This window comes from Sinocyclocheilus grahami, unplaced genomic scaffold (assembly GCF_001515645.1).
Source record: "Sinocyclocheilus grahami isolate Dianchi unplaced genomic scaffold, SAMN03320097.WGS_v1.1 scaffold989.1, whole genome shotgun sequence".
NCBI classification, from domain to species: Eukaryota; Metazoa; Chordata; class Actinopteri; order Cypriniformes; family Cyprinidae; genus Sinocyclocheilus; species Sinocyclocheilus grahami.
Genome location: NW_015506168.1, coordinates 328,312 through 344,334, shown reverse-complemented (window position 1 = coordinate 344,334; position 16,023 = coordinate 328,312). Strand labels below are relative to the sequence as shown.

Below are 16,023 nucleotides of genomic sequence, written 5' to 3'. Positions count from 1 at the left end.
AATTGTTCAGTGTTGTCCTTCAAATGGTATTCTATGGTAAAGCATTTAACGTGAAACTTTGCACATTGAGTTTATATTCTGGCTTCATCTGCTTGCCTATACAAAATATACACAATCAATAAGGGGTTTACTGAATTTCACCGTTTAATATCTGCGTTTTACTATATTACTACTTAATGCAAACTGCGTAAAAATAACTGGCGGTCAGTGGAGCAAAGCTTCGTTTTGCCCTCCAGGTGGGCGTTCCTATAAGGGTGTGACGTCACGTGAAAACTATCAATAGTAAGACCAAAACCATGACAGCAGGCCTAAGCACAAGCAAAAATATACACCGGGTACGGAGACTATTCAACGCAGAGAGACTGAACTGTTGTAATCAGTTTTTTTGTTGTTACTGTGTTCAGCTCCTGGACATGTTGAAGTTCTACACTGGCTTTGAGATCAGTGAATCCTGCAGTGCCAGATGTGTCCCCCTGCTTAAGCCAGTACATGTCCAGGCCCGTCTGAAGTTTGCTAGAGAGCATTTGGATGATCCAGAAGAGGATTGGGAGAATGTCATATGGTCAGATGAAACCAAAATATAACTTTTTGGTAAAAACTCAACTTGTCGTGTTTGGAGGAGAAAGAATGCTGAGTTGCATCCAAAGAACACCATACCTACTGTGAAGCATGGGGGTGGAAACATCATGCTTTGGGGCTGTTTTTCTGCAATGGGACCAGGACGACTGATCCGTGTAAATGAAAGAATGAATGGGGCCATGTATCGTGAGATTTTGAGTGAAAACCTCGTTCCATCAGCAAGGGCATTGAAGATGAAACGTGGCTGGGTCTTTGAGCATGACAATGATCCCAAACACACTGCCCGGGCAACGAAGGAGTGGCTTCGTAAGAAGCATTTCAAGGTCCTGGAGTGGCCTAGGCAGTCTCCAGATCTCAACCCCATAGAAAATCTTTGGAGGGAGTTGAAAATCCGTGTTGCCCAGCGACAGCCCCAAAACATTACTGCTCTAGAGGAGATCTGCATGGAGGAATGGGCCAAAATACCAGCAACGGTGTGTGAAAACCTTGTGAAGACTTACAGAAAACGTTTGACCTCTGTCATTGCAAACAAAGGGTATATAACAAAGTATTGAGATGAAATTTTGTTATTGACCAAATACTTATTTTCCCCACTGTATATTTAAATGTATTTATTTATTGCAGTTTTAAAAACAGTCTATTCCAATCACTGAGTGCATCAAGCAAAGTGGTTTTGTCATTTCAGTGCCTTTTAAGAATAAAAGGTAATGAAAGTTTGGGAAAGAAAATGAAGATTTAAGTGATTGAAAAGCCATAGAAATGATTTGGTTAAAAAGAGTGGGAGCCCTGAATTGTACTCTATTATATTGTGCACTGTATTTGACCTATAAATAACTAGTAGTATCACTAGTATGTATTAATATGCAGTATGCTCCGTTACCTAAATTAATATTTTAAAAGCACCGGTGTTTGTTTTTCAGAGAGCAGCGTTTGCTCATTTCCCTGAGCTCAATGATTTTGCCCTGTCTAATGTGGCCGCAGTGGACACGCGAGAGTCCCTCACCAAACACTTCGGCCATCTCAGGTAAGTGACGGCAGTTAAATGTGATCTCTTTATAGAGAGAGAGAGAGTGAGATACGGCCCATTAGATTAATGGCTCCTGCCAGAGCTTGATGATAAAGTCCCTTAACTGCAGACGGGGTTTCCACAATCAGGGTTTTCCCACAGCTAATGATTATTTTAATAATCGATTAATCTGTCAATTATATCTTCAATTAATTGCTAAACACGATAAAAAAATTAATTATTGTAAAAAAAAATTTTTTTTAAATTTAAATCTGTTATTTCAAAACAAAAACAAAAATCCTTATTCCATATCCTGCCCAATGTTGTCTTCCTGTCAACATGTTTAAAGAAGAATTGTTTGTATTCAGAATGAGCCTTTACGCAAAATGGATGACATGGATTTTATTATAAAATCCAAACAATAAATGTGGTTTTAGTGCTCTTTAATGAGATGCTACAGCGATCTGTCACCACAAGTGGCACATGAACCGATATCTCTTCCTCTTCATTACTAGTTAAAGCACAAAATAAACATGAATGAACATCAGAAGGTATTTTGTATGTTGAAAGAAACGGTACAACTTGCTGAAATGCATCGCCTCGTAATCATCATTTTATGATACATATCATAATATTTTTATGTCATGCTTTTCTAATTGGCATTTTTTATCCGAATATTTCATTAACCAAGATACTGAGAACATTACAAATTATGAAATTAGTGGCTAATAGTTTGGACTTTTAAATTGTGAAATTAAACTTTTCAAGTTGTATATGATAATTATGACAAATGTTAGATAAATTACATGTGCAAAATAATTTGGCTCTGTTCGCTTTTGTTCATTTGCGACTCTGTTTTGTCTGTTCTTCTTTCTGCTTGTAGTCCCAACACCCTCCACCGGGTGTCGGCATACCTGTGTCTCCTCCCTGAGCTTCCTGATGGAGAAGATACATCCTACGATAAAGAATTCCTGTACTTTGTTTTGGCCAGTTTCAAAAGCAGCACCAGAATGCATTAAAAAAAGCTTGCAAAAAAAAAAAATCAAGATGTCAGGAGAGTTGAGAGAAATGTAGACCGTAAATATGTTTTGTTCAGTACTGAAAAGTAATAATAAAAAAATAGGCTTATCTAATTTAACAGTAACAATATGGCACATTATAGTGACTGTTTAAAGCAGGGGTGCCCAAACTCGGTCCTGGAGGGCCGGTGTCCTGCAGAGTTTAACTCCAACTTGCCTCAACACACCTGCCTTCAAGTTTCTAGTATGCCTAGTAAGAGCTTGATTAGCTGGTTCAAGTGTGTTTAATTAGGGTTGGAGCTAAACTCTGCAGGACACCGGCCCACCAGGACCGAGTTTGGGCACCCCTGGTTTAAAGCTTACAACATAGCTTCACACATTTCTGATTGAGAACATTTAGTCACATTCACACAAACTGCTATTCAAACCTTTTTTTTCCCCCAGCACATATGTTTGTCACCAGACATCCAAATGAGCATAGGAAAGTTTTTCGACATGCACGGAGATAATGTCAAAAGACAATGTTCCTGCTTCCCAATAGATAATGCATTCTTGCAAGCATATTTTGTTTATATGTTCTCACATGCTATAAAAATGCACTCTGGGGTAGGGATGGGTACCTGGTATTTAATCGTTCCCGGGGCTAAATTATGAAAGACCGGAGTATCGATAAGCTCTGACGTTAACGGTACTGCTATCGGTACTGGAGAAATTAATAAAACACACATACGTTTATTATTGCTATATATACATTATCTGGCAAATTCTGTCTCACCAGAGTCGCCAGCTGTTTTTCAAACATTTGTCTATGATGCATTTTTGCTATTCGCAATTCAGAAGCGAGATCGTGGCTGTTTTAAGCTAATTTTTTTTTAATTTTGATTTTGGCTTCTAAGGATTATACAAAGGAAGACATGAGGTAAAGCTATTAAAAACTAGCTGCGTTTCGTATTGCGCAACTTCTTTCCCTTCACAGCGGTGCGCATTCGTTCCTCCCTAAAACCCAAACTTAACGTCAGAATCAGCTCAATCGGTGATTGTTTTAAGATGCCGTCTTTACTGTTGCTAAATTGCGGGACATGTTTGGTGATAAAATGTAGACCGCACAATCCGCACAAGAGACGCTGTTCCTCAGGCTGTAATGTGTGCACGCGACGCACTCCAAAACGGACAAACAAATTACACTTTGAGCTTCGGGCGCATGTCCAATCGATCAAATACTCACAAAAATATCAAAATGGCCGGCTTGGAGAGTATTTACTTAAACAGTTTATGTCTTAAGTGGAGGAGAACAGTTGGGAGAAAATCCGATGTGTGTCAAGTGACAGACTGGCGCTTGGGCCATCAAAATGCAAATCTGCTCTTAATCTAAATAACGTTATAGCTTTAATAAGCATTAATCTATCAATGCATACACCGAAAACTATGCAGTATTTGATTACTTTTAGATTTCTTTTGGAGGCTATTACTTACCTGACAAGTAATGTTAGTAGAACTTCATGGAAGAATTAAAGCACTGTTTATTTTATTGTATTTTCTCAGTTTGTTTTACTTTGTTTCTTTGTTCATGTTATTACTGTATCTTATCTTTATGTATAAAACACAAAATGCCTGCACACTGGTGCATTTACAAATTAGTTTGATTCATTTCATGAAATATTTTTTACATTTCAGAATATAAAGCAATGTTAATTCAGCTCTTAATTTGTCATTCATATATATATATATGACAAATTAAGAGCTGAATTAACATTGCTTTATATTTTTAAATAACATTGCCGAATCGATAAGCAGTATCGGTAAGAGTAGTAATACAGTTAAAACCTTAACGATACCCATCCCTACTCTGGGGGATATTCTGGGTATTTTAAACATGCATTTATACCATACATGCATTTTCACCAAAGTTTGTGAAATACAGATTTAGTCCTGCTGAAAAAAAAGTTATTACTTTTGTTTTTGACCCATGTAATCTTGTATTCTGATTACATGTAAGGCAAGTGAACAATCAGTAATAAAACAAGAAAAAATAAACACATTGCATGCAACAGAACACAGTAAACAATGCTTTTAGGTTTTTCAGGTGGGTCTAAAAGTAGAAATCAGATACAGTCATTTAATAATCAAATGTAAAATAACACTGTCTTTCACCGTATAAATGAAATGTAGAGTAATACAAGTTATTTGTCAAGCGCAGGGAGAGATTTTCTTTGTCTTTTGTTGTTTGATTATCATTAATGACAGCTGGTAAATTAGGCTGCTGTCAGTTTAAGACCTGATGCACTAATACAGTGGTTCCCAACCCTGGTCTTAGAGGCACCCCAACACTGCACATTTTGCATGTCTCCTTTCTCTGACGCACCAAATTCAGGTCTTGGAGTCTCTACTAATGAGCCGATGACCTGAATCAGGTGTGTTTGATTAAGGAGACATTCAAAACGTGCAGTGTTGGAGTGCCTCCAGGACCAGTGTTGGGAACCATTGCAATATACTGATACACATCAGATTTCTTTCTTGACCAAACCTACGAGGATACTTACCAAGATGGGCATTTTGACACAATTAGTTTGGATTTGTCCGTTCAAGCGCAAAAACACCTGAAAGAGTGTTAGAATTACCGAATGGTGCATAAACTTTCGTCACAATGGTTCAGTCAACTGTCCCAAGTGGCCTTCACGCTGACTCCAGGTCATCAGGCAGTCCTTATTGTCGAATGTGTTTAAAAGGTTTTCTGCTTGCTAAGTCCTCTATTTGTAAGTGCTTGAGGCTGGGGCCTGTGAATGGCTTTAATTCTCACTCTTACAGTGTATTTTAACCTCTGCTGCAGATGTTTAAGATGTTTCGGGCCCATCGGTGGTCCTGCTTCGGCATGTTTTAATTACTCCCTCCAAATCTCATCAAGAACTTGAGCATTTCCTCTTTAATGCTGTCTCTGTGTTGATGGAGCCAGTGTCAGGCGGTCATTTGCATGTTGAACAGCTGAAATCTGGTTATCTGCATGTGCTGCGGCCCACAATGGAGTCAGAGCAGGTCACAGACCAGATAAAACACTTAATTAAGCTTTAACAGGATAAGCTGCCCAAACACTCCTGATTAATTAATTAGATTTTCTCAAAGCTGCGTCCCATGTGAGCCGCCCGACTCGTTTTCTCATTGAAATTGTTTCATGTTTTCTCAGCAGAGTAGTCTCACAGCGTTAGCTAATTTGAACACTTAATAGAAAGGTTTTATAGTCATCAGGAAGTACAGGAAAAGTTTTAAAGAAACTTAATTCAGACAATTTATTATGCATGCACTGCGTATAACAATTTCTTTTAAGAACGTTTTGAGACTGGGGGATTTGCACTGCACAGTTGTGCACGATGCATGACTCAAACACAATATTTAGATTTACAGGCAACATTTTTAAACAAGGACCAAAATGTGTGCTGGAAAATATAACTCTGTACAGCAAACTCTTTCAAAAGATCAAACATCTTAATACTGTATATTCCTTTAAAATGTTCATGGGATGTGATTGGCCCTCTTGCGCTGTGATGTATGTAGTCTACGTTTGGCCATCTGTTTGTGTATGCTTTGTCCAGTGTGCAGATGATTCGGTGGTTAATGGAGGAGCTCAGCTGGCCCTGATGCACTAATACAGTGGTTCCCAACCCTGGTCTTAGAGGCACCCCAACACTGCACATTTTGCATGTCTCCTTTCTCTGACGCACCAAATTCAGGTCTTGGAGTCTCTACTAATGAGCCGATGACCTGAATCAGGTGTGTTTGATTAAGGAGACATTCAAAACGTGCAGTGTTGGAGTGCCTCCAGGACCAGTGTTGGGAACCATTGCAATATACTGATACACATCAGATTTCTTTCTTGACCAAACCTACGAGGATACTTACCAAGATGGGCATTTTGACACAATTAGTTTGGATTTGTCCGTTCAAGCGCAAAAACACCTGAAAGAGTGTTAGAATTACCGAATGGTGCATAAACTTTCGTCACAATGGTTCAGTCAACTGTCCCAAGTGGCCTTCACGCTGACTCCAGGTCATCAGGCAGTCCTTATTGTCGAATGTGTTTAAAAGGTTTTCTGCTTGCTAAGTCCTCTATTTGTAAGTGCTTGAGGCTGGGGCCTGTGAATGGCTTTAATTCTCACTCTTACAGTGTATTTTAACCTCTGCTGCAGATGTTTAAGATGTTTCGGGCCCATCGGTGGTCCTGCTTCGGCATGTTTTAATTACTCCCTCCAAATCTCATCAAGAACTTGAGCATTTCCTCTTTAATGCTGTCTCTGTGTTGATGGAGCCAGTGTCAGGCGGTCATTTGCATGTTGAACAGCTGAAATCTGGTTATCTGCATGTGCTGCGGCCCACAATGGAGTCAGAGCAGGTCACAGACCAGATAAAACACTTAATTAAGCTTTAACAGGATAAGCTGCCCAAACACTCCTGATTAATTAATTAGATTTTCTCAAAGCTGCGTCCCATGTGAGCCGCCCGACTCGTTTTCTCATTGAAATTGTTTCATGTTTTCTCAGCAGAGTAGTCTCACAGCGTTAGCTAATTTGAACACTTAATAGAAAGGTTTTATAGTCATCAGGAAGTGCAGGAAAAGTTTTAAAGAAACTTAATTCAGACAATTTATTATGCATGCACTGCGTATAACAATTTCTTTTAAGAACGTTTTGAGACTGGGGGATTTGCACTGCACAGTTTACGATGCATGACTCAAACACAATATTTAGATTTACAGGCAACATTTTTAAACAAGGACCAAAATGTGTGCTGGAAAAAATAACTCTGTACAGCAAACTCTTTCAAAAGATCAAACATCTTAATACTGTATATTCCTTTAAAATGTTCATGGGATGTGATTGGCCCTCTTGCGCTGTGATGTATGTAGTCTACGTTTGGCCATCTGTTTGTGTATGCTTTGTCCAGTGTGCAGATGATTCGGTGGTTAATGGAGGAGCTCAGCTGGCCAAGACGAAACAAACCCCATGAAACCTTTCTCTCTTCTGTTCAGGTGTCCCGCCATGAGAGACGAATCTCCCAGATAGAACAGCTCAACCAGATGCCTCTGTACCCCACCGAGAAGATCATCTGGGACCAGAACATCGTTCCCACTGAGTACTACTCTGGAGAAGGTGGGCATCTTCACATATGAGTTCACCATATAATCATCATATTATTATTATGTCATATACCTTTGCATTAATAAAATTAGAGGAATAGTTTGACAAAAAAAATATGTACTTGTTTATCTTTCCTAACTTGTATTACTGTATTTATTCAATAAAACACATGAGAAATTTTGAAGAATGATCAGCTCTTTTCCATGCAACAACAGATCATAGTGACCAAGTATTTCAAGTTCCAAAAGATGCATGAAAATAGATGCACAAAAGAAGCTTTGAAAAATGCCAAAAAAACTGCCCATTATCTTTAAAGGGATAGTTCACTCAAAAAATGAAAATTCTGTCATTAATTACTCACCCTCATGTTGTTCCAACCCCGTGAGACCTTCGTTCATCTTCGGAACACAAATTAAGATATTTTTGATTAAAGGGGTCATATGATGCTTTTTTAAAGATCATTATTTTGTGTATAATAGCCAAATAGCCATAAACCTAGGGGAAACACTGTTTTCAGTTGTAAGTGATCTTAAAGATTCCTAAATGCATCTACTTTCGGAAGGCCAAATAAAGTGCTTTTGCTTTCGTCTAGAAACACACAGCGTCTCCCTGACATGCTGCTTCAACACTAACTGCGGTTACTGAAGCCACGCCTTCTTTCTTTGCGTGAACATTTGGGCGCATTATGCTAATATTCACACATAGTGAGGTAGATATGTGGGGGCGTGTTAGAACGAGCCGTTTTAGGGGGGCGTGACAGAGTCTTAACTTTGATAAAGTATCTCTTTGGTTTCGAGACTTTAGTCTTTGCAACTTCAGGGATCTTATCTATGCACAATCAGCTTGTAACACTCCAAAGAGAAAGGAAAACTTGAAATCGCATCATATGACCCCTTTAAATCCTAGAGCTCTCTGACCCTCCATAGACCGCAATGATACTACCACGATTAACTCACAGAAACGTAGCAAGGACATCGGTAAAATAGTCCATGTGACCTCAGGGGTTCAACTGTAATTTTATATTTCATTTCATAGTTTTTCAATTCATAGTTTCGTAAAATTATGGTTGAACCCCTGTTGAATACTGTTTTTGTGCAAAAGAAAACAATAACATAACTTATTCAACAATTCTTCTTGCCGAGTTACGTCTTCCGCCATTTTGGGGAGTACCGCAGAACGTAATCATGTTTATGTTCAGTAGACGGCGCACGCATGCTAAACGTAAACAACGCTCATTACGCTGATTACGTTCAGTGGATACTCTCCAAAATGGCAGAAGACGTTAACTCTGGGAGTAGAATTGTTGAATAAGTTATGTTATTGTTTTCTTTGCGCACACAAAGTATTCTCGTAGCTTCGTAAAATTATGGTTGAACCCCTGATGTCACACGGACTATTTTACCAAATATTGTAAAAAAGCTGCCTGAAGATTCTTCAAAAAAAAAAGTTTTTTGTTCAACAGGAGTAAAATAATGACAGAATTTTCCTGTAGTTATATCTGACAACATTTTAATAGTGATGCATCGAAATTTCAGCAACTGAATATAATCTACTGAAAACAGATTTTTGGTTTGAAATGTTTGTCAACGAAGAATTGGAGTATAAAAATAATTACATGTAAAACTTTAAATTTTTATATACAACTATTATGCTATTATTTTGAGATTTATTAAATAAGTATAATGAATTAATTATTACACTTTATTTTCGTTTAATGAAAACTTTTAACCAAAACACTGAAAACTAAATTTATTTCAGTGCATCACTACATACTACATTTTAAGATATAGTAAAACAGTCTAATACTTTTAGATAATTAGTTTGTTTGTGAATCTGCAGGTTGTTTAGCTCTCCCCAAGCTGAACCTGCAGTTTCTGACCCTGCATGACTATCTTTTGAGAAACTTCAACCTCTTCCGACTGGAGTCCACCTATGAAATCCGGCAGGATATCGAGGACGTCGTGTTACGGATGAAGCCATGGTTTGTTCTAGGGCTGGACAATAATTCAATATCAATATGTATCGCGATATTATTTTTTTCAATAACGGTGATATGATTTTTAAACACATTTCCGATATACTGTACATTACCAGTTTCCCATACATTGATTTATTTGTGGCGTTTGACTTCGTTGAATAAACATGAGCACTGCACGTTTCAAAATCAAAACGCGTCGCGGGTGTTTTATATGAATGTATCTCTGAAGGGAATCGACTGTCTTCAGAAAAGTTTCGATGGCATTTTCATTTGATCTGATAAAGTAGCGTTCATGAGCGGAGCTGCTGTGATTACAGCCGTTACTGGAGAAACCGCTAGTTTTATCGCTCTAAAAGCGCCTCCTGCTGGCAGAGAATCAGTTTTCATTTCAAATAAGCCCGTCTCCAGCAACATTTCCAGTTTTTGTTGTTGTTCAATTTTTGTGTTTTCTGCAGCGACTCGGGGCACTTTTCATACCATTTTTTTCTGGCTGAAGCACATTTGTTTCAATCTATAAGAATAATCAGCCTACACTACCAGTCAAAAGTTTTTGAACAGTAAGATTTTTAATGTTTTTATTTTTATTTTTTTTAAGAATTCTCTTCTGCTCACCAAGCCTGCATTTATTTGATCCACAGTACAGCAAAATATATCATGATATCAATTTTGGCCATATCGTCCAGCCCTAGTTTGTTCTCAGTCTTAAACATTTTTAGCATTTTAACAAAAGAGTTTGATTTCATACCCAAATTAACCTCTAAAGGCCATTTCCCGTGACTTGGCTCGGGACTATATCAAGGGCTGATTTTCAAGGTGTTTTGGTAGCAAGAATGTAGGAAATGTGTACTTAAATGGACAAAATAGTGAAAGAGGATGAAATAGAATTAATTTTTTTAGAAATAAAACTTTTTTTAATGTCAAGATACTTTATGTGGATTACACACAGGATATATTTTCTAACTTAAAAGTACTTGGGATTATAATTTATTGTCAATTTTGAAGCTTGACAACCCCTGTACAGCATTTATGCGTACTGTCAAAGAACGGCGTGAGCGTCCTGTTTATGATCTGCTGTGTTTGTGTGCTTGTGTCCCGCAGGCAGTCGGAGTACGGAGGAGTGGTGTTTGGAGGATGGGCTAGAATGGCACAGACCATAGCGTCGTTTTCTATCGTGGAGGTGGCCAAGCCAAACATCGGAGAGAACTGGCCTGCCCGCGTCCGTGCTGACGTCACCATTAACCTCAACATCCGGAATAACATCAAAAACGAGTGGGAGGGTAAAGCTGTCTCTCTCTGTCTCTGCCCCTCACACCCTTGAAAGCACCTAGCAAAATCATGGTTATTTATCATTAATGAAAAACGTAAAGCTGCAGTCTGTACCTTTTTAGGTTAAAAATGATACGAAATCAGTTTTTGAGCAAGTACATAACCAGCCAGTGTTCAAAACTATCTCCTTACCTTAGCCTGATTCACAACGGTTAGCTTATAATAACGTTTTCTAGTTTGAGCGGTACTGGTAGGAATTCGTCGAAATTTGGGCATGCTGCTCTGTCATTACGTCACGTCTGTAAACATAGAGAAGTTGTCCCGGCTACTAGGCTATCGCATGTGAGGATCCTGCAGGTGGCGGATCATTTATAGCAGGGGTGCCCAAACTCGGTCCTGGAGGGCCGGTGTCCTGCAGAGTTTAGCTCCAACCCCAATTAAACACCTGAACCAGCTAATCAAGCTCTTACTAGGCATAGAAACTTCCAGTCAGGTGTGTTGAGGCAAGTTGGAGCTAAACTCTGCAGGACATACCTGGTTTATAGCCTTTTCTCACAGCAGCTGGAATAATTAAAATGATCATTTTGATGGCGGATTGCAAAACGGGCCTTTTTGTTTAGATCTTGACTCCCTGAAGGCATTTTAAATAAATTCTTTTTTTGGTGATGCTCCTCAACATGTGTGCTGTATGTGAAGTACATTTTGTGGTGATATTATGAAGTGATCAAAAGTTACAGCATTTGGAACCAAGGTAGCCTTTCTCTTAGCCCTTTACAGTTTGGAAATTGTTGTTTTGAATTTGAAGTAATGCCTCACTCAAGTTTAGTCAAAGCCCCAAACAATTATACTTGTTTTATTCTACTCGATGGGACCTTTCAAATGACATATGACACATGACTATCTGAGCTTTATGATGTTTCTGACATATTACATAGGACATGGCACAAAAAACATTATTCATAAATTATGGGGGAAAAAAAACTATTTATCCACAAATAACTTAAATAATCAAAGTGGCCACATGCATTGTAAAAGTCAGACTCCAAGCTTTCAAATGACACCTATTTTGTGTTGATGAAGGTAGTTATTTTGAAAAATAAGAATTTTTTTTTTTTAAAAATTTCTTCGCTAGGGGGCGCCCTCCGGCGGTACACTCCGGTTTAGAGGAACTAGGCAGAATTGGTTAGGAGTCGATCAAAATGGTTGGATGCATTCAAAAGCTGAATTTCTAAGCTTTAAAATGATACCTAATTATTAAAAACTCTAAACTTTCAAATGATATCCATGTTTTGTTGATCAAGGTCGTGGTTAGAAAAATATTAGTAGTAATTTCGCGGAGGGGGGGGGGCGCGCGTCTGGTACACTTCGGTTTAGAGGGACTGCTCAATGCTCGTTAAGAGTTGATCAAAATTACATTCATTAAAGGTTTAAAGGGTTACAAATATAATTCCGCAAATAAATGCAATTGCAGGTTTTAAACCGAGATGGCGACAAAGAGGGAAAACTAAAACTAAAACCTAATAAAAATAATATAAAAAAATCTAAAAAATGACAAATGCAAAATTGCTAAAAATGTAACCATAATTAAAATGAGAACAGAAAATATAAAACATAAATGTTCAAAATATTAATGAACACTCATTGTATTATATTATATTGTTGAATGTTTCATTTGTATCTGACATGTTAATGCCGGTGAAGCTGATAATATCAGTTTAATAAATGTAAGTGCAACAACAGCTTTTCTTCATTCCATCTCTTCACATCTTTGCTCGTTTTTACAGGGCTGCGCAAGCACGACGTTTGCTTTCTGATCACGGTGCGACCCAACCTGCTCTTCGGCACGCGCTTTGACCGCCGGCAGCCGTTTGTGGATCAGGCCGGGCTTGTGTACGTGAGAGGCTGTGAGGTGCAGGGCATGCTGGATGATAAGGGCCGCGTCATAGAGGAAGGTAAGACTGTTTACGGAGTTCACTGAACCGTATGATGGACAGACAGTGCACAGACTAGACTGTCAGAGCTTTCTAAGCACAGGTCATAAGCATAGAGTTTTATGTGGGTTGCCATGCTTTTACAAATGAACAGTAATTATGCAACACATGCACACATCAAAAATATAGCAAAAACAGTAATATTGCGAAATGTTATTACGATTTCAAATAAGTGTTTTCTATGTGAATATATGTTAAACTGTAGTTTATTTCTGTGATGCGCAGCTGTATTTTCAGCATCATTACTCCAGTCTACGGAGTCATTCTAATATGCTGATTTGCTGCTCAAGACACATTTCTGATTATCAGTATTGAAAACTGAATCTCTCTCACACTGACCCTGGACGGTCCTCACTGTTGGACCTTCTGAATGTGGTCTAGTATCACTGGTCATTTCTGGTCCAGTGATTTCAGTGTCAATTCACTTGACAAATTAACTTCGATTTAGACTGAATTGATTTCCATCATTACATTTATCCGTTTAGCAGAGGCTTTTATCCAGAGCGACTTACAAATGAGGAATCATCTTGTGACTAATTTATGGTTTTATTTGTGCAAAGGTCCTGATCCGAAGCCCAAATTAAAAGGTGACACCAGGACGTTCCGGATATGGCTCGACCCAAACCAGTACCAGCAGGACATGACCAACAGCATCCAGAACGGAGCAGAAGACCCCTACGAGACCTTCAATATCATCATGAGACGCAAACCCAAAGAGAACAACTTCAAGGTCAGACCATTCCCGATATATGCCTGCCAGTAGACTGTTGACTGCAACTAAAAATATATAACTGTTAAAAAATGTATATAAATGAAATAAACAATAGCTGAAATAAAAACTTGCAAACCAAACCAATGCACATTTTCTAATTTTAGTTACATTTATAGTTTAAGTGATTAAAAGCCTGTTTGCACCATGGAATACATTTTTTTTAAAAAAGGTAATTGTTTATACCTTGTGATTTTGCCTTTTTTTTTCTCTCGCTAAAATAACTGAATTGCAAGATTTAAAACTCAGAATTCTGAGTTTCTCACAATTCCGAATTTACGCAATTCTGACTCATTTCTCAGAATTCCGAGTTCACATCTAGCAATTCTGGACCCGTATTCACAAAACATGTTCTTACCACTAAGAGTTCTCCTAAATAGCAGTAAAAGTTTTTAGCTAAGAGTTTTCTCTTAAAAACCAATTCACAAAGCTGCTGAGACAAACTTTTATTAAGGGATAGAGAGAAATCTTAAGCTAAGAGTAAGGGGGTGGAGTTGACCTCGTTGCTATGGATGATGTCAGCATGCTTATTAACTATGCACACAGTGATTGGCTGATAGTCTCTGTCAGAGATTTATTCATAGAAATAATGTAGAGTGTGATATTATGTTGTCATATTCAAATAAAGGTCATGTTGCCGTAAACAAATAAATAAACAGCCTTTTAATTAACAGAGTAGAATAATCATGACTGATAGTAAGACATGCAAACGTAAAAGAAAACCAAACTGGACGGAACAGCTGTTACTTCTTACCCAACTGGTTAATGAAAACAACAAAAATGTGGAGTTGGGATAACCTCCAAAACCGAAGGCGATACCTTTCTAAAAGCTCATTATCTTCAAATGTTTCTGAAATGTATACATTCCAAGGCAGATTGCGGGCAACAGCTATTTTAGGATAGTTTTGTGGCTTGGTCTTAGTGACTTAGGAGTCCTCTTCACTACTCCTAACGTTCCACAGATGTAGAAGCTAGTTTTAGTGCTGAAACGCTTTCTGAAATACTCTTAGAGCAATTTCAAAAGACTAAATGGTAGATCGTTTAATAAAACTTTAACATCTGGAAAAATGTTTTTTGAAATATTAATAAATGCTATGTATTAATGATGCTAAAAACAGCTGGCCAGGAAGCGCCTAATCAGATTGGAAGTAGATATTGCCTTTTAATCAACACAAAAAATAGAGCTTTGGTGATTCGACCATCCATAGTGATCAAAAATGAATTTGTTTTGTTGTGTTCAGGCCGTGTTGGAGACCATTCGTAACCTGATGAACACTGAGTGTGTGGTGCCCGACTGGCTTCACGACATCATTCTGGGTTATGGAGATCCTGGTAGTGCCCATTACTCAAAGATGCCCAACCAGATTCCCTCTCTGGACTTCAACGACACCTTCCTGTCCATCGAGCACCTGAAGTCCTGTTTCCCCAATCACACGGTGAAGGTGACCGAGGAAGATCCCGCTCGACAGGTCCCGCCTTTCAGGTCAGGAATCCTCATTATTGGATAAATGTTGTGTGCTTTACAGTGCAAAATTTAGCTTTGATCCCAGCAATAAAATAAATTTTAACATGTATTCAAATAAAATTTTAAAGGTGCAATAGGTGATTGTCTTCAGAAACATTTTTTGTTATGCTGGTTGAAAGTCTCTTCACATCCCGATAGCAGTCATTAAGTTAAGTGGTGTAAATGTATTTATATGTAATTTTTAGGGCTGTGCTATTAATCGAAATCGTAATAAAATCGCGATTTGAGCTTGCGCGATTTCGAAATCTCTTTATAGCACGATTTTCCATGCCGCAGACCTCTCCGAACCAATCAGAATGCAGTGCGCCTAAATGGAGCACGAGAACAGAACAGACCGTGCGGGCATACAAACGAAACGCCAGGTTCACACACTCCGTCTGTGGTGCGTATTTTGTCCGCGCCCATGTTAACGGATCGGAGCGTTCACACTGCACACGATTGCGGTCCGGCAGTGCGCTCCAGGAGCGGTGCGTCTGCAGCAGTCATGCTGCGATCGTTTCCGCACGGAGTCTATAGGCCCGGGTATACTTCACTCTCCGTGTTCCGTTCCGTCTCGCGCACAGCCGCGTCCGCACAGCTTTCAAAGTATACTCAACCGCGGATGAGTGCGGACGGACGAGCTCGACACATGCGCAAGTCTATTTCTGCTGTGCTGCACGCGCTGAATTAAAGTGACAGCGCATTATTCGTGGTAAAAATTAACATGGATTGACACGGAAATTTAGTAATTACACCATAAATGCATATAATTAAAGTCTACTGTT

At 38.7% G+C, this 16,023-nt stretch overlaps 1 protein-coding gene across 1 annotated transcript in view; it reads left to right on the top strand.

The window, feature by feature from the left end:
* aqr (aquarius intron-binding spliceosomal factor) overlaps positions 1-16,023 on the top strand; it is a 57,135-nt gene that overhangs the window by 11,408 nt on the left and 29,704 nt on the right. Inside the window, exons 11-19 of the mRNA XM_016250442.1 lie at positions 405-467; positions 1,500-1,603; positions 2,469-2,571; positions 7,622-7,742; positions 9,570-9,711; positions 10,807-10,985; positions 12,759-12,926; positions 13,526-13,695; positions 14,976-15,217. Coding sequence (XP_016105928.1) covers positions 405-467; positions 1,500-1,603; positions 2,469-2,571; positions 7,622-7,742; positions 9,570-9,711; positions 10,807-10,985; positions 12,759-12,926; positions 13,526-13,695; positions 14,976-15,217 — 1,292 coding nt within the window. The remainder of the gene's footprint in view (positions 1-404; positions 468-1,499; positions 1,604-2,468; positions 2,572-7,621; positions 7,743-9,569; positions 9,712-10,806; positions 10,986-12,758; positions 12,927-13,525; positions 13,696-14,975; positions 15,218-16,023) is intronic.